This window comes from Liolophura sinensis, chromosome 13, assembly GCF_032854445.1.
Source record: "Liolophura sinensis isolate JHLJ2023 chromosome 13, CUHK_Ljap_v2, whole genome shotgun sequence".
NCBI classification, from domain to species: Eukaryota; Metazoa; Mollusca; class Polyplacophora; order Chitonida; family Chitonidae; genus Liolophura; species Liolophura sinensis.
The window spans coordinates 21,367,515-21,394,250 of NC_088307.1; the positions used below are offsets into that span (position 1 = coordinate 21,367,515).

Below are 26,736 nucleotides of genomic sequence, written 5' to 3' on the forward strand. Positions count from 1 at the left end.
TGCTCCCTTAGGTTGAAACTGGTATTAAGGATTGAGTTTGGTTTATTAACTTATAATACACTTTCGAATAGCTAATGTTTATATAATTACCTTAAGATGTGGAAGATGAGCCACAAACGTGAACTTGCTCAGGGTTGTGTAGAGACCTGTCACAACAATAAAATCAATTAAAATTCAGCAACTAAGCGTTTATGATAAACAAGCAGGACACTATGGAATATGTATGACAAATATCCATCCATGACATGAAATGGTTTAACACATACATGAGCAGGGATTAAAATCCAATTCCTACAGGATCCGGCCTTAAGCTTTGGAAGGTCCGGAAGCTTTCCATACAAACTTCCATCATGCTTATATAAGTACACATGTACTACTCATAACCGCATCGAAATTCAATTTACAAAATCGTAAAATGCATACTTAATTCTCACCTTTGAGAATATTAGCCGTGGCTTCCCAATCCATCTGCCTCTGAAAAAAGGCAAAAACAACATAAACAGACAGCCTCTTTTCTCTTTGTGGATGACATTTCAAAATATGGATGCTCATCTGGAATGTATTACATTAAGACAACTGTATAATAGAAAAACCCTACCTATTTCTTCTAATTTTTGGGACGCCTGGCCTGCTCATTTTAGCCAGTATATATGTAATTATAGCAGGAATACTGAGTTTCTTTTCCTCAAATGATTAGACCATCTAATGAACAACATACTCATATCATTACTTTTCCAAAAGGCTTGTAACGAAATGTAATAATTTACTTTCAACACTTCTAACATCTTTCCCAAGAACTATTCCTGAACCATGGTCAGCGTTTTTTTCCAGTAAAAGTTCATATTGTAAATCATGTAAAGTTTGTTGTGTAAAAATGCACTTTCAAAAACACATCTAGGCCTTAATTTTGATGACAACGCAAAAGTTTTTGTATTACAAAATGAATTAAACTTCAAAAAAAGTTTTTGTATTACAAAATGAATTAAACTTCAAAAACAGTTTTTGTATTACAAACTGAATTACAATTCAAAAAAAAGTTTTTGTGTTACAAAATTAATTAAACTTCACAAAAAAACTCTTAGGTGGCATAATACATGTAAGCTGCATGAATCAATCAAAATGAAGCAAACTGTGTCGCTTCAAAAATACTAAAGTTTTGGCGAAATACAGTATTTATATTTTTCCTCAAGTTTTACTGTAAGCACTTACATAGCCTATATTTAAAATAGCATATTTCTCAAAGCCTGTTTTCAGCATACTCCATCTGAAAAATGATAACCTCTCAACCTGACAGAATTTCATAACAGAAGTAAAATATCAAAAATCGATTTGAAAAAAATTAATTAAATACAAATTACAAAGTACAAATACAAAATTGCACACCCTAAGATACTGCTTCTTGGCAATCTTGCTGAAGAGTCTGTCCAGCCTGCGTAAGATGAGATACAGGGCAGGGCGCACGGCTTCCACGGACCAGTCCGTCAGGGGCACTGCTTCTGTCATGTACCTGAAATAACAGCATGGATAAACAAGGATTATGTCCCTTGTCAAGTGTTGACTTCAAAGTGGTAAGATTGATACTCAGTCCAAGATTTAATGCATTTACACATGAAGTTTTGCGGATAAAGTCACCGAGGTAATCTATGCGGACAAAACTGAGAAAGTAGAAACATATGTTCCACATTACTGCAACCTTTTCGCATATGAAAGGACACCTTTCAGTGCAATTTACGCAGATTTTTAATTTGATTTTTGAGACAGAACTACAATGGTTGGATTGGCCAATTTCAGGGCTTCACTTTTACAAAGTATAATTTTGTCAGTCTACAAAAAACAATACCTACTGAAGACACTTCCAAAAAAAAAACACCTTGCAATCATACAAACAAGTTAAAGAATTACAGTAAGCCACGTGACAAGGTTTTAAATCTTGACTCAAGTCAGAAAATGGCCTTCTGGACTAGGCCCTTATTCTAATGCTAAAAAAAAACCCCATTTCTTCTGACCAGGATTATTAGATATTGTAAAACCAGAAATATATATATACAATAAGACAGTAAACACAAGGACAATATTTATCAAACGTCTTAAAATCAAAAACAGCTACAAATAAAATGCCTTGCTCTAGAAAGTTTAAAATTTGTGCACTGATTCTTCACTGCAGAACAATGTACTAACCACAATTTGGGTCTTTTCCTGTTCTCAATCTGACTTTTCAAGATCTTGCAATTTATGACTTAAGGTCTTCAGCTTGATAAATATGGGTCCATAGCAACAAGCATCATAGCAACAGTGTGACGGATAGAAAATGGTCACACGTAACTGGCCTCTTGTCAATTTATCTCAGGGTTTTATTTTAACTGTTCATGTAAATGCCTACACGGAAGCAACTTACAGGCGTCCCCAAATGTCGGTCAACCGTAAAAAAAAATCAACACATGGATGATGAAGAATCAACGTACGAGACACAAATACTCAAGTGAATTACAATATACTCAGTTCCTACCTCTGCAGTCCGGCACACCTCATCGTTTGGGGATCATACGGTGCTAACTTCAGCAGGGTGTGGACAATGTCGGCAAGGCGCTAAACACAGACAAGGTAATGATTAGCATGTTGATTACACATACACATGTACCCAAACACATCAATGTGTTACAGTCTGAGACTTAAGGTAACACCAGTTTAAAGTTTCGTTTTATGTGAAGAAATAATTTTTTTTTCAGTGTCGTCAGAGGGTATAAAAATTAAAATGTGAAAAATCATATACTTTGTGGCCAATGTGGACTGTCCCAGCAAATGTTCCTGTTAAAGACAAATTTATTTCATTAAAAAAACCTTGAAAAATAGGTAAATTATATAAACATATAACCATGGCAGATTTTCTGTTCTAATTTTTATTCCATTTTTGAATTTTTTTAGTGTTGGCTGACCTGTAAAACACAGAATAAAACTGAAATCGCCTAATTTCTGAAAGTTTCTCCACAACTCTATCGATTTTAAAAACTAATAACATATATATGAATTAACATCCAATGTAACATAAACATCAATTTTTTTATGAAGTTTGATTAATTTCTGATCAGAAAAAACTCAAGAGTTAGCATCATTTTCAGGCCTACATGTACTTCTGGAGTTAAAAACATTATACAGTACCAAACAAATACAGTGTATGTCCCTATATACAAATATACTGAAAATCTATCATTACCAAATGGGAAGAGTAGGGTGTGTCGTTTTATCATTTATCTTTTTTTTTAATTCTGGCTAATGAAAAAAGCGATTTTTAGGAAATAAACATTCATAGAAAAGGAAAATAAAACACTTCAAATCTCAATATATTTATTTAATTCATTGGTCTTCTACGTCATACTCAAGAATATTTCAAAATATTTTATACTGAGATTTTCCCGGTTTCCTACCTCTGGAAAATCTCCATATAAAGAACTCTTGAAAATATGAAGTCATGTTACGTCTAGTGTACATATTTTTAATGATTAACTTACATTGTGTGTTTTGGGGTCAAAGAGCTCCGGAGGCCTGAAGGTTGGATCTGCCATCATCCGTCGTAACTCTCGCAGACGGAGCACACAGGTCACAAAGAAATCCACGGCAATGTTCAGCAGGGCATCACGAGGTTTGCGAAACTCATTCCTCATCTCAAGGTCATCTGGGTCATGGGTGTATTGCTTCTTGCGTCCTTCCTCCATGTATCTGTGCACGATGCTAAAACAGTCAGTCTCAGATATTTCACAGGCACAAAATCTCATTAAATAAAATCCAACTGGAAAAACGAAAGCTTTAGTACCAAAAACAACATATAATGACAAATATGTGCCCCTAAAAATGCTGCAATTTTGGGAGCAAAATCTTTGATCATTTACCCAAATGATAAATGTACTACATTTATATGGGGAAACTATGCCTAAATAACTGGCCCATTTTTCTGATTCTGACAGGTCTATTGAGTTTAGAAAGGTGTTTTGAGGTTTGCTTGGAAAATGGGATGATATTTTACAGGAAATTGTAAGATTCAGCACTAAAATCTAAAATTTATGACCTTTATTTGTTTCTAAAAATACACACACGAAATTTGCTCTCAGCAGCTAGGTAGGTTCAATCTTATCCAACAAACTGTCATCCCACTGTACACTGTTGTATTAAAATATCTTTGCATGTGTGTGCATGTTAGTGTATGCCGATGTGTACATGTATAAATATATATATTTAAAGCCAGAAACATAGTTTTCCCTGTTGCTTTATTTTTTCTGTTACCAATCAACTTGTATTCAGTGTTTGCTGTAAACATTATCCTATGTGGAGAGACATATAGGCTCACCCTGTTCGTTAGTCCTGTTCATTTGTTTGAACAAAATTCTACCCTAAGGAAGGAAACACTTCTGAACAACCTGTCCCCAGGGGGTCAGGATATTGCTAGCTGGCTCACCTTGCATGGGACTCCTCCCTCTCTTCATAGTACACACTACAGCCCTGGGGTGAATGGTTGCTATGGTTCTGCATCGTTTTGATGTTAGGGTTCACATTCTCCAGGTGACGTGACGGGATGCTCATACTCCTGCAAGAAAATGATTGAACTGGTGGATTAAATGTTTGATTGACTGGTACATTATGGCACAGATGATTTAGTCACTTGTCAGACCTTGAGAATTTCATGTTATTGATCGACTGTTTGACAAATACATGTTGACTGAGTACATGTTGATCAAATGATTGGATTGGTGGGTTACATGATTGATTGACTGGTACATGATGGCACAGATGATTGGCCAGATGTTAGACCGCGAGAATTTCATATTATTGACTGACTGGTTGACAGATACATGTTGGCAGTTCTAATGATATGATTGGTGGATTAAACGATTGACAAGTACATAATGGCACAGCTGATTTAATCACTTGTTAGACCTTGAGAATTTCATGTTATTGATCGACTGGTTGACACATACATGTTGGCAGTTCTAATGATATGATTGGCGGATTACATGATTGACAAATACACAATGGCACAGCTCATTGGTCACTTGTTAGACCTTGACAATTTCATGTTATTGACTGACTGGTTGACAGATACATGTTGGCAGTTCTGATGATATGATTGGTGGATTGCATGATTGACAAGTACATAATGGCACAGATGATTTAGTCACTTGTTAGACCTTGACAATTTCATGTTATTGACTGACTGGTTGACAGATACATGTTGGCAGTTCTGATGATTGGATTGGTGGATTGCATGACTGACAAGTACATAATGGCACAGCTGATTTAATCACTTGTTAGACCTTGAGAATTTCATGTTATTGATCGACTGGTTGACACATACATGTTGGCAGTTCTAATGATATGATTGGCGGATTACATGATTGACAAGTACATAATGGCACAGCTGATTGGTCACTTGTTAGACCTTGACAATTTCATGTTATTGACTGACTGGTTGACAGATACACGTTGGCAGTTCTAATGATATGATTGGTGGATTACATGATTGACAAGTACATAATGGCACAGCTCATTGGTCACTTGTTAGACCTTGGGAATTTCATGTTATTGATCAACTGGTTGACAGATACATGTTGGCAGTTCTGATGATATGATTGGTGGATTACATGATTGACAAGTACATAATGGCACAGCTGATTGGTCACTTGTTAGACCTTGAAAATTTCATGTTATTGATCGACTGGCTGACTGACACATGTTGGCAGTTTTGATGAATGACTAGTTGATCAAATGGTTAAGATGCTTTGTTACACCTGCACTCAACAATTAAGTCAGTATATTAAAGGGTAAGGCAGCACCTGGATAAAACATATGTCAAACGAAAGCAGCATGCTCAAGCTTTCTAAAAAATATCATACTTTATTTTTTCGATGAGATTTCGCCGAAAAAATGACAAAATTACAACATTGGGCAAATTTATTGCTCATGTGAATTGCGGCAGCCATCTCGATAATTTTATTCAATCAAACGCACTGCTAAAAAACTGTGCGACATAAACTGTGAGATAGCCTTTACCCATTCACTCCATGAAGTGACACAACACCACAGAACAACTAAGTAAGACATTCTCAGTTTGAGATTACTCGTTATCTCACCTGGTGTAGGATTCACACGAGGTAATCAGGGCTCTCATGGAAACTGACAGGTTGTTGATATTGGTGATTTCATGTCTGGCGGCTACAGGGCTGTCCAGTCGTGATGTGTGTTTCTTCAGATACTGTAAATACCGTGGCATTACGACCTCTAAAACTGTCTGTTAAATCAGAAAAAACAAAACACTCAGCATGTGAATTAAATCCCCAAATATGACAAAAGATACGGTTCAATAAGCATAACAAAGACGTAAATGCATTTCCAAGCAATTCTAACACACACTGTAGTTGTCAGTCTTTACAGTGGTATCTTTACTTTCACAGACATGCATTTACTTTTCATTATTATGATGATGACTGAGATCTTATTACCGTCACATTTTTTTGCTACTTATGCCCTCACAATGAATATTCAAACACGGCACAACTCCTTCAACACAGGCTTGCTAAACCTGCACATTTTTCAATTCCTTCAAATCCTAAGCTAGGTAATCAGCTTTCATGAAGCAAATCCGGAAACTCAAACCTGAGATAGATTTATTTTAATAATTCGATGTGATTTATTGTCGAGTCTTCTTGCTAGACAATTTCTACAACATTTGTCATAAGTAACCCTTTGTCACCTGTAGAAAGTTAACTTACACAAACAGAAGCTAACAGAATGGAATGATGTCTGAGTTTCCTAATGTTTTCTCTGTTTCCTAGTGGAATTTAAACACTGCTTTTCACATCTTTTGAAAACGGATTTGTCAGTTTAATAGTTGGTCTGATTACCTTTACTTTTACCAATATTTCAGTCAATATCATACGCGTGGCCGGAACCTCATACGAACATAAAAGCAGGCCGAACCTCATACCAACATATTTACTGAAACAGTGACAACCAGTATTTGTTTGCCTCGTCTCCAAAACACACTCATTCAGTTCTTCTTATGTATTCACCTTGTATCATTACAGCCATACCACCTACAAATCAGCCTTATGCATATCATAATGTTATTAGTATACACTGGCTTGAAAATTGTTAATGTGAAATCAGTATCAGGTACACCCCAGGGGAGACACCAGTGACTAAGGGGAGACAATTGTGACTAAGGGGAGACAACTCACCAACATCTGCACCGCTCTTGCAGAGTCTGGGGCATATGCAACCACTGTCACACACATATTGATCACGTCTATCATTGTTATGGTGCCAGGGTCATCCTCATAGCAGAAATCCTAAGATACAACAAAATAATGGATGAATATATATCAACATGAAGAATATCACAAATAAATCAAATCTGAATGAAAAAGACAACAAGTTTTTTATGACAAAAATTTCACACAAACAGTGCACCAAGTTAAGAGTATGCACTACATTGTTTTGGGCGCAAGCTTAGTTGCACCATTCCGTCTTTTCCCCAACAGAGTTGTTTTACAGCTATGATTGTTTGACGTCATCACTGCCAGCTACTTAATTTCCAGACAGACCACCCGGTCCTTCAGAAAAACTGTACCTTAAAACTATTTTTAGCACCCCAAAAAAACAGAAGGTTGAAATTATTTTGCATTCTTATATGTTATTGCTCATCCAAAACTGCATATTAAAAAAAAAACAAACAAATAAAAACAATAAAAAAACAACAAAAATGAAGACTGTACCAAGGCTCGTAGGGGTTTCTCTCCATCCACCAGATCCAAAATGTCCAGCTCATCCGGGATATCCTGCTCCAAATCCAGTAGTAACTGGAATAAACAGTCCGGCTGCACCTTTAAAGACAGGGGATACATTCTATTTATTTATTTATTTGTTCAGTTCTTGGTCCAGTTTCTTACCTGAACCTATCAGGTGGATGAATCAATCAAGAATTAAACGAAATGTGTCACTTGAAAAATGGTAGACTTCGGATGAAATACACTACGATGTAGGCAACTGATTTGTGCAAAATACCCACAAATCAGACAACCAAATATTGCAACAAATTTACCTCATGTTTTCAAATCTTTCACAACACAGCCATCAGGTTCTAATATGTGTTGAGGCCACCAGCATGATCAATCCTCACCAATGCGGTCACTGTGAGTTCAAGTCCAGCTCATGCTGGCTTCCTCTCCGGCCGTATGTGGGAAGGTCTGCAGCAACCTGCGGATGGCCATGGGTTTCCCCTGGGCTCTGCCCAGTTTCCACCCACCATAATGCTGGTCGCATTACGTCAAATAATCAAATAAATAAACATCAAATAAATAAATAAATGATCAATCCTAGAATACCTCATCCATTCGAATTGAACATGTATCAATGAACACTTACTCTGTTCATGTTCATCATCCCAGTCACATGACTGTTCATGTCCAGGATGGGGGCCACAGCACCGAACATCTGAAACGGGAATTTGTGTGGTTATCTGGTGCTTTATCACTGATGCACTTTCTTAAACAGCTACTTATCGCACATTATTCTGGGAAGCCCATCAAAATATTAATATCTGATATGCTTGAAGTAGATAGAAGTCTGTCCTGATTCAATGTATTTCAAATATGGAATCAAATTTCCAGAAATTAATTCTACTAAAATTCTGACATGAATTTGCTAAAACTTACATTCAACTTCCTAACGATTTTGATTAAAATTCTGTATTTGATTAAAATTACACTTGAAAAAAAAAACATTTCTTTTGAAATTTCTACTTAAAATTTCACAAAATTTTGACTTAAAAATTTCTAACCTGTAGAACACAGGGCTTTCTGTGTAGCAAGTAGAACTGTTTACAAACAAACGCGATGGCTTTAGACAGAACTGTGTTTGGCCGATTGTTACTGAACACTCTAAATGTTACCTGTACAGCTCACCTGTAGAACAAAGGGCTTTCTGTGCAACAGGTAGAACAAATGTGATGGCTTTAGACAGAACTGTGTTTGGCCGATTGTTACTGAACACTCTAAATGTTACCTGTACAACTCACCTGTAGAACAAAGGGCTTTCTATGCAGCAGGTAGAACTGTTTACACACAAATGTGATGGCTTTAGACAGAACTGTGTTTGGCCGATTGTTACTGAACACTCTAAATGTTACCTGTATAACTCACCTGTAGAACAAAGGTCATTTGGTTGACTGTTACTGAACACTCTAAATGTTACCTGTACAACTCACGTGTAGAACAAAGGGCTTTCTATGCAGCAGGTAGAACTGTTTACACACAAATGTGATGGCTTTAGACAGAACTGTGTTTGGCCGATTGTTACTGAACACTCTAAATGTTACCTGTACAACTCACCTGTAGAACAAAGGGCTTTCTATGCAGCAGGTAGAACTGTTTACACACAAATGTGATGGCTTTAGACAGAACTGTGTTTGGCTGGTTGTTGCTGTACACTCTCAGTAAGGTAGGCACCAGGTACAGGTAACTGAAAATAGATTAGAGTTCACCGCTGTTTAGCTCTGATTTATGTACATGAAATGAAATAAGCCCAAAACAGGTCCAAATTCAGTAAAATCTGTACAATTGAACATAAAACACACATTACAATGCACAGGCATTGCTCTCACTGATTCTTAATGTATTTACTGGCTACACACTCCTTGTTACACAATATGTTTGAAGTGTTTCCTACTCGCCCATTGATGACAAACGCGTTTGAAGTGTTTCCTACTCACCCATTGATGACAAACGCGTTTGAAGTGTTTCCTCCTCGCCCATTGATGACAAACGTGTTTGAAGTGTTTCCTCCTCGCCCATTGAGGACAAATGTGTTTGAAGTGATTCCTACTCACCCATTGATGACAAACGGATTTGAAGTGTTTCCTACTCACCCATTGATGACAAACGGGTTTGAAGTGTTTCCTACTCGCCCATTAATGACAAACGTGTTTGAAGTGTTTCCTACTCACTCACTGATGACAAACGTGTTGGAAGTGTTTCCTACTCACCCACTGATGACAAACCTGTTTGAAGTGTTTCCTGCTCACCAGTTGGTGACAATTACATGTTTGAAGAGTTTCCTACTTACCAGTTAGTAACAAACACATGTTAAAAGTGTTTCCTACTCACCCACTGATGATAAACGTGTTTGAACTGTTTCCTACTTACCCATTGATGACAAAAGTGTTTGAAGTGTTTCTTACTCGCCCATTGATGACAAACGTGTTTGACGTGTTTCCTACTCACCCATTGATGACAAACGTGTTTGAAGTGTTTCCTACTTACCAATTAGTAACAAACACATGTATAAAGTGTTTCGTACTCACCCATTGGTGGCAAACACGTGTTTGAAGTGTTTTGAGGCATTGATCAGTATGCCCAGACACACCCTCAAGATTGCTGTATCCTCAGAGTGCAGGATGATCGTCCCGTTGATCACGTTTAGGAAGAGCGGGAGATCCTGTGATCTTGTCAGCGTGTCCGACATTGATGTGAACAACGCACGCATCAGCTGAGGACACATGGACAAAATATGAATTTTTGGTATTAAACAAACAGAAAATGAAATTCGGAAGAATTACTGGGAAAAGTGAATTTTACGCCGTACTCAAGAATATTTCGCTTATACATGTACGACAGTGGGGAGTATTTTGGAACTGGAGGGAATCTGACAGAGCCCGTGGGTTAATCCACAACCATCCGCAGTGTGCAGGAAGTCCTTCTCACCTACCACTGGAGAGGAAGCCAGCATGAGCTGGTCTTGAACACAAAGTGACTGCAATTGCGGCTCTTATAATTCATCTACTGCATTCTTTTACGTGTAAATGTAAGGAACAATATATGCATGTATGACTTCCTGGCAAAAAGCTAGGCACAGGCCTGACACATGCAATTCGATTGGTGAAAGGATTAGGGGAGTAATCAGATCAAAGTCTCTTGTTGATAAAGGAAAAAAAAAGTCCTACAGTGTAATGTGACTTGTCAAAAATGTTGTTGGTTCTCATTTAATACAGATCAACTATCTCACCTCTGTTCCGGAAATACAAATACAAAATCCAGGAACTTCTTAAGTTCACAAGCACTCAGCTACTCAACTTTTATCCATTGTCTTTTCTGCATAACTTTCTGCGAAATTGTTTTCTCAGATGCCTATATTATAGTAAATGTGAATGAAAAGCAGGCGCCTAACATTTCTGACATGTCACCTGGTACAGCAGGACTGTTTTCACCTTCAGTGACAAAAGACTTCCTTGCTAAGGATATACACAAAATGTACAAGATCTTTATAAATAGTGGTTCACTTCGTAGTTTAAAAGTGAAAGTGAAGTTAACATACCTTGACCCAGACATACTTATGTAAAGTGTCCATCCCAAAGAGTTCCTGTGGGCAAAAAAAAACGAAATTAACACTCAATTTTTTACTTGCAGCTACAGTGCCTCCCCCTATTACACCAACATGTGGGAAGGTCTTCCAGCAACCTGTGGATGGTCGTGGGTTTCCCCCGGGCTCTGCCCAGTTTCCTCCCCCCATAACGCTGGCCGCCGTCGTATAAGTGCAACATTCTTGAGTACGGCGTAAAACACCAATCAAATAAATAAATAAATATTACACCAACACTGTCCAATAAACAGCACAGTTTTATCAAAAGTGATGTACACATTTCCCAGCTAACAGTATGCAGGGCTAGCCGAACAGTATTTTAACAACTGATCCCTACACTTGTATAATAATAACTTGTATGATAATTAATCAGGGCTCTCCAGTAGTAATAATTAATCTGAGTCAGGGCTTTACAGTAGTGATAATCAGAGCCAGCCCTTTCCAGCAGTGATAATTATTCAGTCAGGGCTTTCCAGTAGTGATCATTAATATGAGTCAGGGCTTTCCAGTAGTGATAATTAATCAGTCAGGGCTTTCCAGTAGTGATAATCAGAGCCAGCCCTTTCCAGCAGTGATAATTATTTAGTCAGGGCTTTCCAATAGTGATAATTAATATGAGTCAGGGCTTTCCAGTAGTGATAATGATTCAGTCAGGGCTTTCCAATAGTGATAATTAATATGAGTCAGGGATTTTCAGTAGTGATAATTAATCAGTCAACGCTTTCCAGTAGTGATAATCAGAGCCAGCGCTTTCCAGTAGTGATAATTAATCAGGGTCAGGGCTTTCCAATACTGATAATTAATATGAGTCGGGGCTTTTCAGTAGTGATAATTAATCAGAGTCAGGGCTTTCCAGTAGAGATAATCAATCAGTCAGCGCTTTCCAGTAGTGATAATCAGAGCCAGCGCTTTCCAGTAGTGATAATTAATAAGAGTCAGGGCTTTTCAGTAGTGATAATTAATCAGTCAGAGCTTTCCAGTAGAGATAATCAATCAGTCAGCGCTTTCCAGTAGTGATAATTAATCAGAGCCAGCGCTTTCCAGTAGTGATAATTAATCAGGGTCAGGGCTTTCCAATACTGATAATTAATATGAGTCGGGGCTTTTCAGTAGTGATAATTAATCAGAGTCAGGGCTTTCCAATAGTGATAATTAATCAGAGTCCGGGCTTTCCAGTAGTGATAATTTATCAGGGTCAGGGCTTTCCAGTAGTGATACATTATCAGAGTCAGGGCTTTCCAGTAGTAACGTCCCTATGTGCTGTGATGTTCTCTATTTACGGCAGAGTGGGGCAAATGAATGCATTTTAATATGGGCGGATATCTACAAGAATTCAGACTATCAATAAGCCTTTGATTTTATTACCTGAAATTTTTAGACGATTCACAAGGTAATCAATGTTATGTTTTGAGGATAATTTTGTAATTATTCTTTTTTTGCATGTTTGCAAGATGTTTATTCAACCAAAGTCTGAGGGTATTATTCTGTGTAGGCTGATAAAATTATACTTTTTGTGAAGCCCTGAAATTGGACATTCCAACCAATGTCGATTTGCCTCCAAAATCAAATTAAAACCATGCATAAATTGTGCTGAAAGTTACTCTTTTATATGCCAAAAAGGTTGAGGGCTTAGGGTACTCTGTATACTCGCCCTTGTCAAAATGCAGCCATTTGTCACATCATGCCATAAAATGACTACCTTAATTCTTCAATCAGAGAGAGCTGTGTTGTACAGAAATAATTTGTACACTGTAATGATCTTTTTTTTTTATTTGATCGATATTTTATGCCATACTCAAGAATATTTCACTAATACGGCGGCGGCTAGCCTTATGGTGGGTGGGCACCGCGCAAAGCTTGGGGGAAAGACATCAACATGCGCAGGTTGCTGGCCACTTTTATGAAGCTTACATCTTTACTGACACAAACATAGTAACTGTATGCATGAATTCCACTGAAAATAGTGCTTTAGAGGTTGAAAATGTTGAATATTTACAGTATGTCACTTCACAGAGGGATGTCACAGTCACATTGACACCATGTCTTGAAATCTCTGTATTAGCAACTCCCAGGCTAGATTTAATTATGATGAGCAGCTATAGAATTTCATTTCCAATATGAAATGTAGTTTTCTATTTTATTTGCCGAATGTGGTAATATATACCCATTATTGTAGGTTCTTGCAGCAAACAATGAATAGTATTTCACACACCATCTACATGTATCTGCCAAAAAATGAATACCTTTCCCCAATGTCCATCATACAGTCCAAACTCCGCCTCTAACGCCTTTCTCGGAAACGATGGTAGCTTCATGAACTCTTCCAGCAGGAAGGCCACATGAGTCTGAATCTACAAAAAAGACTGAGTGAGTGAGTACTTGGGGTTTAACGTCATACTTAACAATTTTTTCAGTCAGATGACGACAATGGAATCCTTAAAGTGCATGTAATGTGCCTCCTTAGTACTAGACGGATTTTCACCACTCTTTTATCTAGTGCTGCTTCACTGAGACACCTTACCGAAGGCAAGTGAGACGCCCTGCCCGAGCCATTATACTGATACGGGTCAACCAGTCGTTGCACTATCCCCATCATGCTGAACGCCAAGCGAGGAAGTTACAACTTTCTTTTTTAAGGTCTTAGGTGTAACTTGATCCAGGATTGACCCTGGACCTACTGCTCCCGAAGCAAAAAAAAAGAGCAATCACAAATTCTATGAATGTATGAAAGGAAAACACTATTTGCCAGTAAAACTCCCAACAATATCACAAAGTTCACAATCATTTCTTTTGCTTTATGGCGCATTCATATGGTGACAGGGAAGTTATTGTGGGTTTGCCATTTTAACAATGTGATGGTAACAGACATGATAGGTCAAGGACACAGAATTTTCACGAATGTTGTTTAAGTTTTACTTGATTGTAAAATTTAATGCTGACATCTTCAAGGTCGAGCCAAGATAGCTCCACTATGTACACAGACATGTATGTTTCGACTTCATAAGCATACAATGCATCTTCCAGCATATGGATCTGTAGTATTTTCTGCAAAGTCTAAACTCTTAAACTGTAATCTATTGCCTTCTGTTGCCTTGCAGTATTCTTTAGGAAGATGCCTAATTCATCTGGCAGTTCACATGAGACAAAACGGTTCATTTACTCTGAGTAAGGGGGCCTCCGTGGTTCAGTTGGTTAGCGTGCTAGCGCAGTGTAATGACGGAGGAGTCTCTCACCAATGCATCCGATGTGAGTTAAAGTCCAGCTCATGCTGGCTTCCTCTGCGCTCGTATGTGGGAAGGTCTGCAAGCAGCCTGTGGATGGTCGTGGGTTTCCCCCGGGCACTGCCCGATTTCCTTCCACCATAATTCTGGCCGCCGCCGTATAAGTGAAATATTCTTGAGTATGGCGTAAAATCAGCCAATCAAATAATTAATAAATAAATACTTTGAGAATTTCTGAAAATGTCCGTGGATTGCTTAAGATATGGTAAGTATATTCTTATAAAGCTTACACACCTGTTTTTGCAAAGCTTACCTGATGTGCCGGGGTACTCTGCAAGATCTGGGTGGTGAACATCACTTTACCTGTCTCTACAAACTTCATGGTAAAGGCCTACAACACAGAAAAAATTATATTAAAATAGAATTAAAAATATCAAAATTTAAGTTCCATATCCTATCATTTCCCTAGTCTTTCCCCCATTTAGCCAGTCTTCGTGTTTTTTTCTGAAAGATTCTTCCCTTAACCCCTTAATTATGACACATGTGGCAAGATACATTAGATTTTGCCTAAGTTTAACCTAAGAGAGAAAAATTGGAGTTGCATCATGGTTAATCCATTTAGTTGCATGTCAGTTTAAAATTCTGACATTTATCCTAATTCCTCTACCATTTTGCATATCCAAGAGCAATTTTCATGATTATTCATGCACCTTTCAAATTTGATTTGGACAACAAAACTGCACTGGTTTACTTGGCCAATATCAGGCAGTCTGCAAAAGTAGCATTCTATCAGCCTTACGCAGAAATATGCCCTCACAATATGCTTGAAAAAAAACATTTCGCATACATGTGAAAAGGTTGAAGAATTAAAGTAATCAGCGTCATTTTTATTTTGTTCGTGATGTGCTTGTTCCTGCTTCCTTTGCTTTCCTTCTGTACACAACCCCGCCCTCACCTGTTTCTGCAGAGCCTTGGAGGCGTCCTCCGGGTTCATGTGAACCAGGCTCAGCTGAGGGTAGAAGTTACGACGGAAATAGTAAAAGTCCCTCACGTAGGAGTTCATGTTGTGCATCTGATCTGAAAGTGTCAGAACAAATGATGGGTTAGAATGCTCTGATGTTAATTCATTACCATGCCAACAACAACATTCCTGGAAAATCAAACATTCTATTTCTATAAAGAACACATTCTTGAAAACCTGTGCACCAACTCGCCTAAACAACTAAATTTTCACACCTTTCTCAGAAGTAGGTTTCTTGGAGTACGTAAAACTTCTTCAGAAACACTGAATCCTCATGAATGCCAGATTTTAGTTTATTCTAAGTAATGCAACACCAATCTTAATTTGCATTTTACGGGCGAGCCAACAATGAAAATAAAAAAAAAACAGGAAAAAAATATATGTAAATTCACCTTATTAATTTTGTTTGATCATGTGGTTTCTACGCTTTTCAAGGCTTTCCAATCATGTAAAGACATATTAAAGAGACATATTGTCAACGGCAAAAAATTTGTGCTGTTATTTTAAAAGTCATCTACATAAAGTTCAGATTTTCAGATGTCGCATGTTTCTAACATTGAGTGAACAATCGAATGTTCAGTTTTATCCGGGTTTCCTTTGACCATCTACTCTCTTAATGCTACATTGAGGAACAAGGTTGAAGGCTGACTTTTTTTGACTGGGTTACCTCCCCTTGACTAGACAACAGCAGATGTTCAGACTAGTCCAGACAGGGTATTATGTTGTAATTATGCGACCTACCATGTGATTTTCAATAACGAATAGTTTATAACACATTTTTAACAGAAAGTACCATCGTATTCGGTTTACTAGACTTACATTTCACTTTCAATCTATCATGTTATAGACACCAGCGAAATGTTGCACGGTGGAAAACTTTGTGCTGCCTCACTAGTAAGTTAGGACAGTTTATGCCAATGAGGGATTTTCCCTTCTAATTCTCTTAACTGATATTATTCAGATTAAAATTCTGACGTGTCTGTGGCCATGAGTATCATCCAGGCTATGCCCGGTTTCCTCCCACCATAATGCTGGCTGTCGTTGTATTAATACACTATTCTTGAGTATGGCGTAAAACACCAACCAAACAAATAAATTTAAAAAAAAAACAGAATTTCTTTTGGAAGTTATTACTGAACGTGTTTTCGACTCACTAGACTTTGTGTCCACCAGGAAGTGGGAGTGATGCTGATCTTCAGGAATGTTGAAAAACTCTAAGCTGTCTTGTAGAATCTGGTAAAACTGAGTGTCCTGAAATAAACAAACAAACCAACAAAATCAGAGATAAAAACAATAGACAAGGTCAAGGTTCTTTTTAATGAGTTATTCTTGTCAACAAACTAAAACAAAAGGTTGTGGAAGAGAACAGCATCAGTAAGTATGCATCAAAAGTTTTTTATTTACAGAAATTTAACAAAAGGTTTTCTAGATTTAAATATTAGATTCCCCTACCACCCCACACGGTGGTCTATTCCATTTTGTTCAAGACATGCATGTATGTGTAGTGTATCATTTTTACTGCCCACAGAAAAGTCATGCACGCTTTTCCAGGTGAATATAAACTTTAAAATATATTTTGCCCATTAAGCTTTTGCAAAACTACAAAAGTTACCTCATGTACTGGAAGCTGTGAAGGAATACTGGAGAGATCAGGTCCATGGACCAGAATTTTCTTTGTACTGGCCACAAGAGCAGACACCATCAAGTATGGCTGAAAAATAATTAATGAACAGTAAAAAGACTTTACAACAATCACAAAAGTCTATTGATTAACGGTAGTGTTAATCTCATGAACTTCATTTGAAAACTGAGTAACAAGACAATTCCATCAGGTTTGGTGTTCATGATCGTCTAATTTCAAACTCTTAAGCAGCTCTTCAAAAAAAAAAAACTAATTGTAAAATGAATTTTAAAGGAATGTGACACCTGTAGCTTCTACTCTGGTGGTAGCTTGTGAATAGACTTGAGGACCCTTTCTAAATTCTAAGTGAAGCAGTTCTCTGTGTGCAGTGGAAACCCCAATAGATTTACAGACAAAAGGACACATTACCAAAATATGATGTATGAAAAGTTATGAGAAAATATATTCAATGCAAGAAAAGTTTTGTGACAGGGGCTCCTTTCCTCTACTTCCAGTATTATGTTGTTATGGTAGACACTGGCAAATTACACCCGTATGCTTCATGCAGAGAATGCGACACATTAACAGGAAATTACGCCCGTGTGCTTCATGTGGAGAATGCGACGCATATACCGGCAAATTACGCCCATGTGCTTCATGCACAGAATGCGACATGTATCCCATACTCACATCACACTGTTCTTTCTTCAGCGTCTGCTTGAGGTCCTTGAAGTAAATGCCCTCCACACAGGGGATCACCTGCCACAGGAGCGACAGAGCGCCCCCTATGGCTTCCTGTCCTCCCTCACATGGTGTCCGCACGTAAAACATGATGAACCCGATCTGTGAACAGAGTCGACGTTTTTTGTGTCAATTAATGAGGACCTGATTTTAGAGAATTAAACAATTATTGTTCGCAAGAGTATTCCAAAAGAAAACATTTCAATTTATGTTCATATCTGTATCAACCAACTAATAACTAATCAGGGGGCACTTTCATAAAACTTTTCATAAAAACCTTTGAAAGTCATATGACTTGTAACTACCAGTGTATCTAGGTTATGAGGATGGGGCCAACTCAGGCAATGTGATTTTTTGAAATTTTTTTTTAGAAAAATTGATTCATGAAGTTTCGAGAAAAAAGGGACCTGATGGCTTCATGAATTAGGGATTCATGATGGCTTCATGACGGCTTCATGATTTAGGGATTCATGACGGCTTCATGATTTAGGGATTCATGATTTAGGGATTCATGATGGCTTTATGATTTAGGGATTCATGACGGCTTCATGATTTAGGGCTTCATGGTGGCTTCATGATTTAGGGATTCATGATTTAGGGATTCATGATGGCTTTATGATTTAGGGATTCATGACGGCTTCATGATTTAGGGATTCATGATTTAGGGATTCATGATGGCTTTATGATTTAGGGATTCATGACGGCTTCATGATTTAGGGCTTCATGGTGGCTTCATGATTTAGGGATTCATGACGGCTTCATGATTCCAGTTCTGTGAGAAACTATAGGCTCAGCCCAAATTTTTAATATGAAATGAAGAATGACATACGGTGTAAAACTTGCAACATGGCTTATAAAGATTTTTGCCCTGTAACAGTATTTCATGTGCATAACTGAGCTGTTTTCAAAAACAACATGTCCAGTTGTCCATCTCATCATACAGCTTGCCTTGGTCGTTGGTTATGTGACCAAAGTAATTTCTGTTCTGACATTGAACGAGGCAGATGCGACATGAAGTAAAGCAATTCTGCTGGAATGGCATAAAAGTTAATACTGTTTTCTTTATGATCCTCCACTCAATATTCCTGCTACAGCTACATGTATACTGGATAAAAAGAGCAGAAAACAGGTGTTCCAAAAATTGGGGTACATGTAAAACCTGCTTTGATATCCTGTATTAAAATTGATCATACTTTAGCAATGCTATCCATAATCCTTAAACCTTTTTTTTAAGTGGAAAATACATTTAAATAGACATTGAAACTGGAGTAGCTGAGAAATAATTTTTGGCTTTTGCTTACCAGATAGTTGAAGAGAGAATGAGCAATCTGAGCTGGCAGGTCTGGGTAGTGAAGGAGCAGCTTACGTAACAGAAACAACAGCTCCTCCTAAAACAGGCAAACACAAGTTTTTATTTATTTATTTATTTGATTAATTAGGGTTTTATGTTGTATTCAAGAATATTTCATTCATACGACAGGGGCCAGCATTATGGTGGGAAGAAACCACGCAGAGCTCAGGGGGAAGGCCATCACCATCTGCAAGTGCTGCAGGGCAATCCAACTGATAATTAGATGTCATCTCAATGGAATACCATACAGGTAGATTTCTTTCTGATTTTTTGGAAAGAATCTTTTTGAAGGACATTACGAGACACTACATGCATAGAATGAATGAATGAATAATTATGGATTTAAAACAACATATAAAAAGTATTCCAGCCATATTGTGGTGATCCCTTTAAAACATTTGACCAGTGGAATACTGCAGGCTCTGCACGAGTGTCACACAATACTGCAAGGTGTAATAAATGAGTTCTATAATTATACCTCTATTACTTCCTTCTCTGAGAAGTTATCCACCCAGTCTATCTCTTTCCACATCGTACATCAGTTTTTGGTGAAAGTCGAAGCTTGCCTAGGTCAAAGACTGTCTGCTCTTGGTTTGACAGTTACTTCGCACAATGTGTGATTTCATTTTTCCCTGAACGTAATTAGACTTGATATTCAAGACTTTACACGAACTCATGCTTGGTTCAAAATAAACACGGCCCCAAAAAGTTGATGCTCTCCTCAATGGACTTCATTTGTTCTTAATCAATTATCTAGGAATATATATCTGTGAATATGATGATAACTGTTTCGATCATTACGAAGCCATTGGTATTGGAAAGAGAATTAGGAACAAATTTCCAAAAATTTTCAAATTATAAATATAAAGTTAATGAACGTATAAATACAACATCCTTAAACTGTATCATATTAAATGACTGGGCAAACCTGTCTATCCCTATTGGTGAGTTTCTCATTGAAGTGTCTCAGGAACAACACAGGATCTTCCACAATACAGTTCCAGATCACCCGATTGGCCACTTCTGACACTGCAATGTACGTTCATATCAATGTTAAAGAGGCTATACCAGAGATGTTTTTTGTTTTTTTGTTTGTTTTTTCTTGGGGGGGGGGGGGAGCCATATTCACTAAACAAAATCAAATTTTCTGTATTGACCAAGAACAGCTGCAGTTATTGCCTTTGAGTAAAATTGCAGACTGTTTTCTGTACCAGTATTATTTATGGTGTTTAATTTATTTTAACCTGGAGAACAGTTTTATTGCAACCCACTTTGTTAATCTTACAAACTAAATCACCCATTTTGAACAGGTACACAAAAGAGGCCTATACATTTTAAAATTATAGCAAAAATTCCATTGGATTTGCACTAATCAATTTCTTGGCCTAAAATCTCTGGTACAACATTCAAAGATAGCAGTACTTTGAGAACTACATGACTGCAAGAATGCTAAAACAGACTTGTTTCCACAAGAATAAGAGAATTCTAGAAAACAAATCTTGTGGTTTAGAACTTGGTTCCTCTCCGGCCGTAAGTGGGAAGGTCTCTTAGCAACCTGTGGATGGTCGTGGGTTTCCCCCGGGCTTTGCCCGTTTCCTCCCACCATAATGCTGGCTGCCGTCGTATAAGTGAAATATTCCTGAGTATGTCGTAAAACACCAATCAAATAAATAAATAAATATAACTTGGTTCAATGAGTATCATTTTGGCTTTCATGACCAAAAATAGCCCAGCTTATTGAAATAATGTTAGTTACTGAAACATGTAATGGATACCAAAGACAACTGGATGGCTGAGTGGACACATCTACATACTGGAACAATGCTTGACGGCACGAGCACTCAGTTTTCACTGTAATATATTCACAGTTTTCACTGTAATATATGTAATGTAAATCTATTAATTACAAAAAACAAAAATAACTTACAAACTTTGTTTTCTGATATATTTTCACCTATCTTGTCCCTATTTGGGTAGGAAAGAGTGGGGGAGAGAGCAAGAAGGTAGTGGTGGGGTTTGCACTGGTAACATACCAGCCACTCCTTCAGGATTAACATCACTGTCATCGAGTAGGTGGATTATGGGTAAAATGGCCGCACAAATGGTTGATGGGAAGAATGACTGTGCCAACTGCATGTGGTGACAGTGCTCAGCTCTCTCTTCTTCTCCTGACAAAGGAAAATTATGGTTACCATGGAAACATGAAAATCACTACCACAGATATTTTTTTTTAAACATTTCAAAAACTGTAAAAGCTTATTACTTTATCAGGTTAATTTCTGATTCATTTATTTTTTTGATCCATTTATTCATTTTTTTATTTTTAACTTGGATTCATTTATTTTTTTAAGGCCGTAAATTTTTGACACATTCTGAGAAAATGATATATTTAAATGGGAGGTTCTCCAAAATACAGATTTTATGTTCATAAAGAATTATATTACACTTTTAACTACATAAATCTGAAGTTACCTAAGTTAACCCTTTATGAAAAAATCTCATCCACCCCCAATAAAAAAAAAAAAAATTAGTAATTATTATTCAGTTTAAATATGTACATGTACATTTACTTTACTGCACCTAATTACTAAAAATTGTTTCCCAGAATTGTTTGTTGCCTGCTGTTGCAGTTTGAAATGATATAAAATCCTACAGCTAAATACCCACAGGAAATCCCTGAGGTTGAAAAGATTAAAAAAAAATACACTTAACAGTTATTCATAATGAAGAAAAAATTTTCTGAAACATAAAAAAACAACTGGCAAGCACTCCACTTTCATAGGTAGACTTGTTCTTTCGGGTCATGATTTGTCATGCAACTTGTTAATTGTTACCTGTGAGTTTTAGTCAACATGGAGTTTAATAATGAAATAAAGCTTAATTAGGGATGTAATACAATGCAGTCAAAGACATGCTACTGTAAAGTACTTATTAATCGCTGGAATTTATTTTTGCAGATTTTCTCCAAAAATATGTTCACGGGAATAAATTTTCGCATATTTAAGAAAATACTGAAAAACAAATCTTAAAATCTCCTTAAAAAGATATAAAATGGCCGAAATTATTCAAGCATAGCAAAGATTGATCAAACTAAAGAGGAATAAAGTCCCACTTTGTTTTATACCCACCAAGCCATAGTACCAGAGTTTGTATATATTTAAACCATAATTTCCCTTCCCTGATGATAAAAAAATTTAGTTGGCCTGTCAGGCTTTCTTAGCGCAACTCCCGTCACCCTGGCAAAGATTTCACTTCATTATTAATATGACATGTAGTATGTGATTCAATTTTGGATATTTATTTCGCTGGAATTATTTTTCGCTGTAAATTACTGACCGCAAAATCCGCGAAAATTGAGTACTTCACAGTATATATATATATATATATATATTTTTTTTTTTTTTAAAATCTTAGACATATGAGAAACAAGCAAGTAAATACAAACATGTAGCTTGCTGTGTTATTGATCAGCTGGCTAACTGTCAACTAAATTCTTTCGATAGCTGTCAGTTTCATGGCTGAAAGAAACTGGAGAGCTCCAAGTAATAAACCTCAGCCTTGTGACAAGTAATTGTCAAACTATCAAATTTGTAATGCACACAAATTTTCACCCCCGGAGCATATTCAGTTTGCGTGCTACATGTATATTGCCAGAAGGTAAGTGATCTTATACTTCATGTCAGACTACCCCAAATTTAAAAAAAATACATGTAGTTTTAATGCAGCTGAACAGAGTGAGTGTTTTTGCTACGAATAAGTTTGAAGTATGTTTACGAATGTGTTCATATTTCAAATGCAGTCATTGTGTAGGCAAGTTGCCATGGTTACTGTGGTCACATGAGATTACTGGTACTTTCACTTTATAGATGTCAGTGGTAACTCATCAGCACAACGGGCAAAACTGAACTGTCATTCTCGATTACCATTTTCTTCAGATTTACGCTTCTGGCATAAACGTTTACCATGGCAACAGGCTGTCGGGACAAGATTACAATTACAACACGCCGTCAATTCACACCGGGTTACCATGGTTACAAAATACAGTGCCACACTTTCAACGCCACAAATCAGATTGACAGTGCAGGGGGTAAGCAGCGGCACGATATACATCACACAATAGAACAATCATCAAATCTTTTAACGTGAACCATAAACGTTCTCCCATATTGCCATACGTAATTAATTTTTCCACTAGAACAACAACTGCACTGGTAGTGGAAAACAGACGTCATGAATAGGGGAGTTTTGAGTTTTGAACTCTTTTTTGCCACTACAGGTTGAAAAAATTATCACGTGACCTGTCAAAAATGTTAAGCAGATTGTGTTTGTACATTAATCTATCAATCACCTGGCTCAATGTGATCCTCAGGTACAAATAATCAATATCTTTTCATCAGGAACTTCATAAGTTCACAAACTCTCAGCTCCCCAATATTCTCCACCCTCTGCTTTAATTAATTCTTGGTGAAACATTTTCAGACATAACTTATATCAAAAGTAATTGCTTGATATTTTTTATAGATCACATGATACTGTAGCACTGTTTTTTTTACAATAAAAGAGTTCATACTAGAAAATCCATTTTTCTTTTGAAAAATTTAACTTTCAACAGAAAATTCCTCACAAAACTCACATGGCATTTTCATCCTGAGCGGATTGTTTTTCTTTTTTTTTCATCTAAATTAAACCTCTTTCAATTCTTTTTGACAAAATTAATGTTGAAAAGAAAAGAATAAATAACTGGCATTTGCATCGTTGTTGTTTAGACAAAGCTGAGTACCTTCAAGACAAACCCGGCCCCAGTGTAAACTTCCGTTCCGCCAGGACAAACTGCGACTTTGGATATTAGCTCGATTGACTGGTGCCAATGATACTCGCCGTGCAGCCAAGTTCAATTCCTCTTGCATTGCTATTGGTCAAAATCAAAGCACGTGCAAGTGAGCTCAACTGTGATTGGTTAATGTGACAACACATGGGGGCAGGCAGGAAAACAGGTCTTCATATATTAAGCAACTAGACCACACTTTTTAAAATTACCTTTTTATTGTAAACAAACATCAGTCACGACTGATAACTGTCAAAAAGTGCTCTTTTGAACGGTTTTTTATTTAATTTAATTTCAATGAACAAAGCCTTTGGTTTAAATGTACACGGTGACATGAAATCTTCAGGAGAAATATTCATGTCTGCATACATGAAGAGCCTGGACTCCTTCAGCACAATTTAGCAGAACATAAAGAGGAATTACAAAAGAAAAAATTTCATCATCTCTTTTTGCTTATTTATAAATTTTTGAAGTTTATCACATGAAAAAAGGTATGATCTAGTTACTGGGTTAAAGGTCAACAGCAAGCGTGGAAAAATACGGACTGTCACTTGGCGGACCGAATAGTCGAAAGCAACGAAACAGAATGAGCGTGCAAACACAGCAGAACTCAAAAAGTTACACTGATAAATTTATGTTTACAATATCAACACTTATATAAACATATTTTTTTCTTTTTTTTTCTGGATGTGACAGACGTATTTTATTTCCATGCTTGGCTTGTAACTCTTCTAAAAAAATAAAGTTCACAAACAAAGTGAAATTACAGGGTCCGTTCCTGTGCAGTTTCTACGAAGACATTTTCAATATGTAAACATAGAGAAATAAACATGGTGAATGCAAATAGTTCTATGCTAATTAATGCTGGTTAATTAATATACCATTTTCATCTCACAACCGTCATAATTATCATTCAACATGTCTTCACACATCTCTAGGGCAACGTGCTGATGATCTGTTTTAAAACTATGTTCAAGGCAGGTAAAATTTTTCCGCGTAAAAAGAAAACGAAGACATCAAGGAAAGAAATGGAATTTGGGTATTAAATGCTAGGTCCTGAACAGCTGCAAACTGCAATATGGCTAGGAAAATCAATGTTTCAAATAAAGAGACATTACGAAAAACAAAATGAAAAATTCAATAAAGTAAAGGAATACAAATAAAAAAAAAAACTATGTTGACAAAATAAACGAAAGTAAAATACATGTAGAATACGTGTCTTAAAGGAGAAAAAAAATGCTTTTATTTTCTTTCAGTAGCAATTAGCAGTGCTGTATATAACAGTGTATAAGACAAATGCATATCATGTTTCAGACACACATTATCAATTCATACTATGCATTATTTTTTATAACAAATATTACACAAGAAACAAAGATGCAGCACAAGTGCAACAAAAAAATCCAACGCATGCAACGCAATGAGTGATGGCAATGAAGGTAATGGGTATAGGATCAAACAAAAATCGCATGCAGACGTGGAACGAAAATGTAGCTGATTTTCACCATCAGATGTTCTTAATATTACAGCATGTCCAGATGTCATTTTAGTAATAAAATTGGCTTCGTGTATGTTTATGAATAATACAAATACTGTGTTGAAAAATGTGTAGTGTGAGTGGCAGAGATAAATCTATACAAAATTCAAAATGTCAAAAAGTAAATAAAGATATTAAAAAAAAAAACAAAAAAAAAAACACAGTCTCACATGAACAGGGTTGTTAAAATATCAGTGTAGCTGTTAGAGGAACTGAACTGTTACAAAGTCGGTACAATGTAAGCTAAAAGTCTTGACCCTGGGATCACCAAGCCATTTTCGACTTATGCCAAAATTTCGAATCACTGTTAAAACTGTTATTTCTTAAGTAACAAAGTCAAAATACTGCTTGATAATTTGAAGTCTGGCTGAGATATTGTAAAAATGGAAAAGAACATACCAGGTTTAATGACTGAAATTTTGACTTAGGTCTAAGATCACTTTGTGACCCCAAGGCTGGGACACTACCTGCAGACTCGAACTAACACTAGTTTAAAGATGGCGGTCTTTTGGGATTGCATATTATTAAAGCAAATCAAAATACGTAACTGATACAGCAGGTGAACTAAGAAAAGCCTGGACCTTCAAATTAATCAAAGTTGGCCAACATTGGAATAAAAAAGAGGCTGGTATGATCAAGCATATGTAAGAAGCAGAAACTAGAATACTGTAAATCTTCAACCTCTTCAACCACAAAAGCACTTTTTGGTCACAGAAATTTTTATCTACACTTATTATGAAAATGATGATGAAAATCATTTGGTTTCAGTCACTAAAGACGCAAGCTTCATAAAATTAAGCAAACTAAGTCAACGCCACAGTTCTCTAGAAAAGTTTCAAACTACTGGTTGCAGTACTGGTTGAAAAGGTTGCAGAATTAAGGAAACAGGTATGTGTACAGTTTGTATATCCTCAGCATTATATTAGAAGATGATCATACACATACATGTGTGTTGATGGTGGAGATAACCACGGCCCAGTTGCTCAAAAGTGTACTAAAGTTAAGCTAGGCTTAAA

At 36.7% G+C, this 26,736-nt stretch overlaps 1 protein-coding gene across 1 annotated transcript in view; it reads right to left on the minus strand.

Annotated features, from left to right (window-relative positions):
* Positions 1–26,736, minus strand: part of LOC135480427 (protein unc-80 homolog) — a 100,042-nt gene that overhangs the window by 22,253 nt on the left and 51,053 nt on the right. The window contains exons 24-46 of the mRNA XM_064760257.1: positions 24,139–24,267; positions 21,392–21,526; positions 20,287–20,387; positions 19,309–19,395; positions 17,957–18,109; positions 17,258–17,356; positions 16,800–16,896; positions 15,580–15,701; positions 14,938–15,015; positions 13,647–13,754; positions 11,359–11,403; positions 10,349–10,533; positions 9,378–9,507; positions 8,413–8,481; positions 7,764–7,871; positions 7,227–7,337; positions 6,120–6,277; positions 4,448–4,576; positions 3,507–3,726; positions 2,507–2,586; positions 1,384–1,507; positions 435–474; positions 91–146 (exon numbers count right to left, since the gene is read on the minus strand). Of these exons, the coding sequence (XP_064616327.1) occupies positions 91–146; positions 435–474; positions 1,384–1,507; positions 2,507–2,586; positions 3,507–3,726; positions 4,448–4,576; positions 6,120–6,277; positions 7,227–7,337; positions 7,764–7,871; positions 8,413–8,481; positions 9,378–9,507; positions 10,349–10,533; positions 11,359–11,403; positions 13,647–13,754; positions 14,938–15,015; positions 15,580–15,701; positions 16,800–16,896; positions 17,258–17,356; positions 17,957–18,109; positions 19,309–19,395; positions 20,287–20,387; positions 21,392–21,526; positions 24,139–24,267 (2,564 nt within the window). The remainder of the gene's footprint in view (positions 1–90; positions 147–434; positions 475–1,383; positions 1,508–2,506; positions 2,587–3,506; positions 3,727–4,447; positions 4,577–6,119; positions 6,278–7,226; positions 7,338–7,763; positions 7,872–8,412; positions 8,482–9,377; positions 9,508–10,348; positions 10,534–11,358; positions 11,404–13,646; positions 13,755–14,937; positions 15,016–15,579; positions 15,702–16,799; positions 16,897–17,257; positions 17,357–17,956; positions 18,110–19,308; positions 19,396–20,286; positions 20,388–21,391; positions 21,527–24,138; positions 24,268–26,736) is intronic.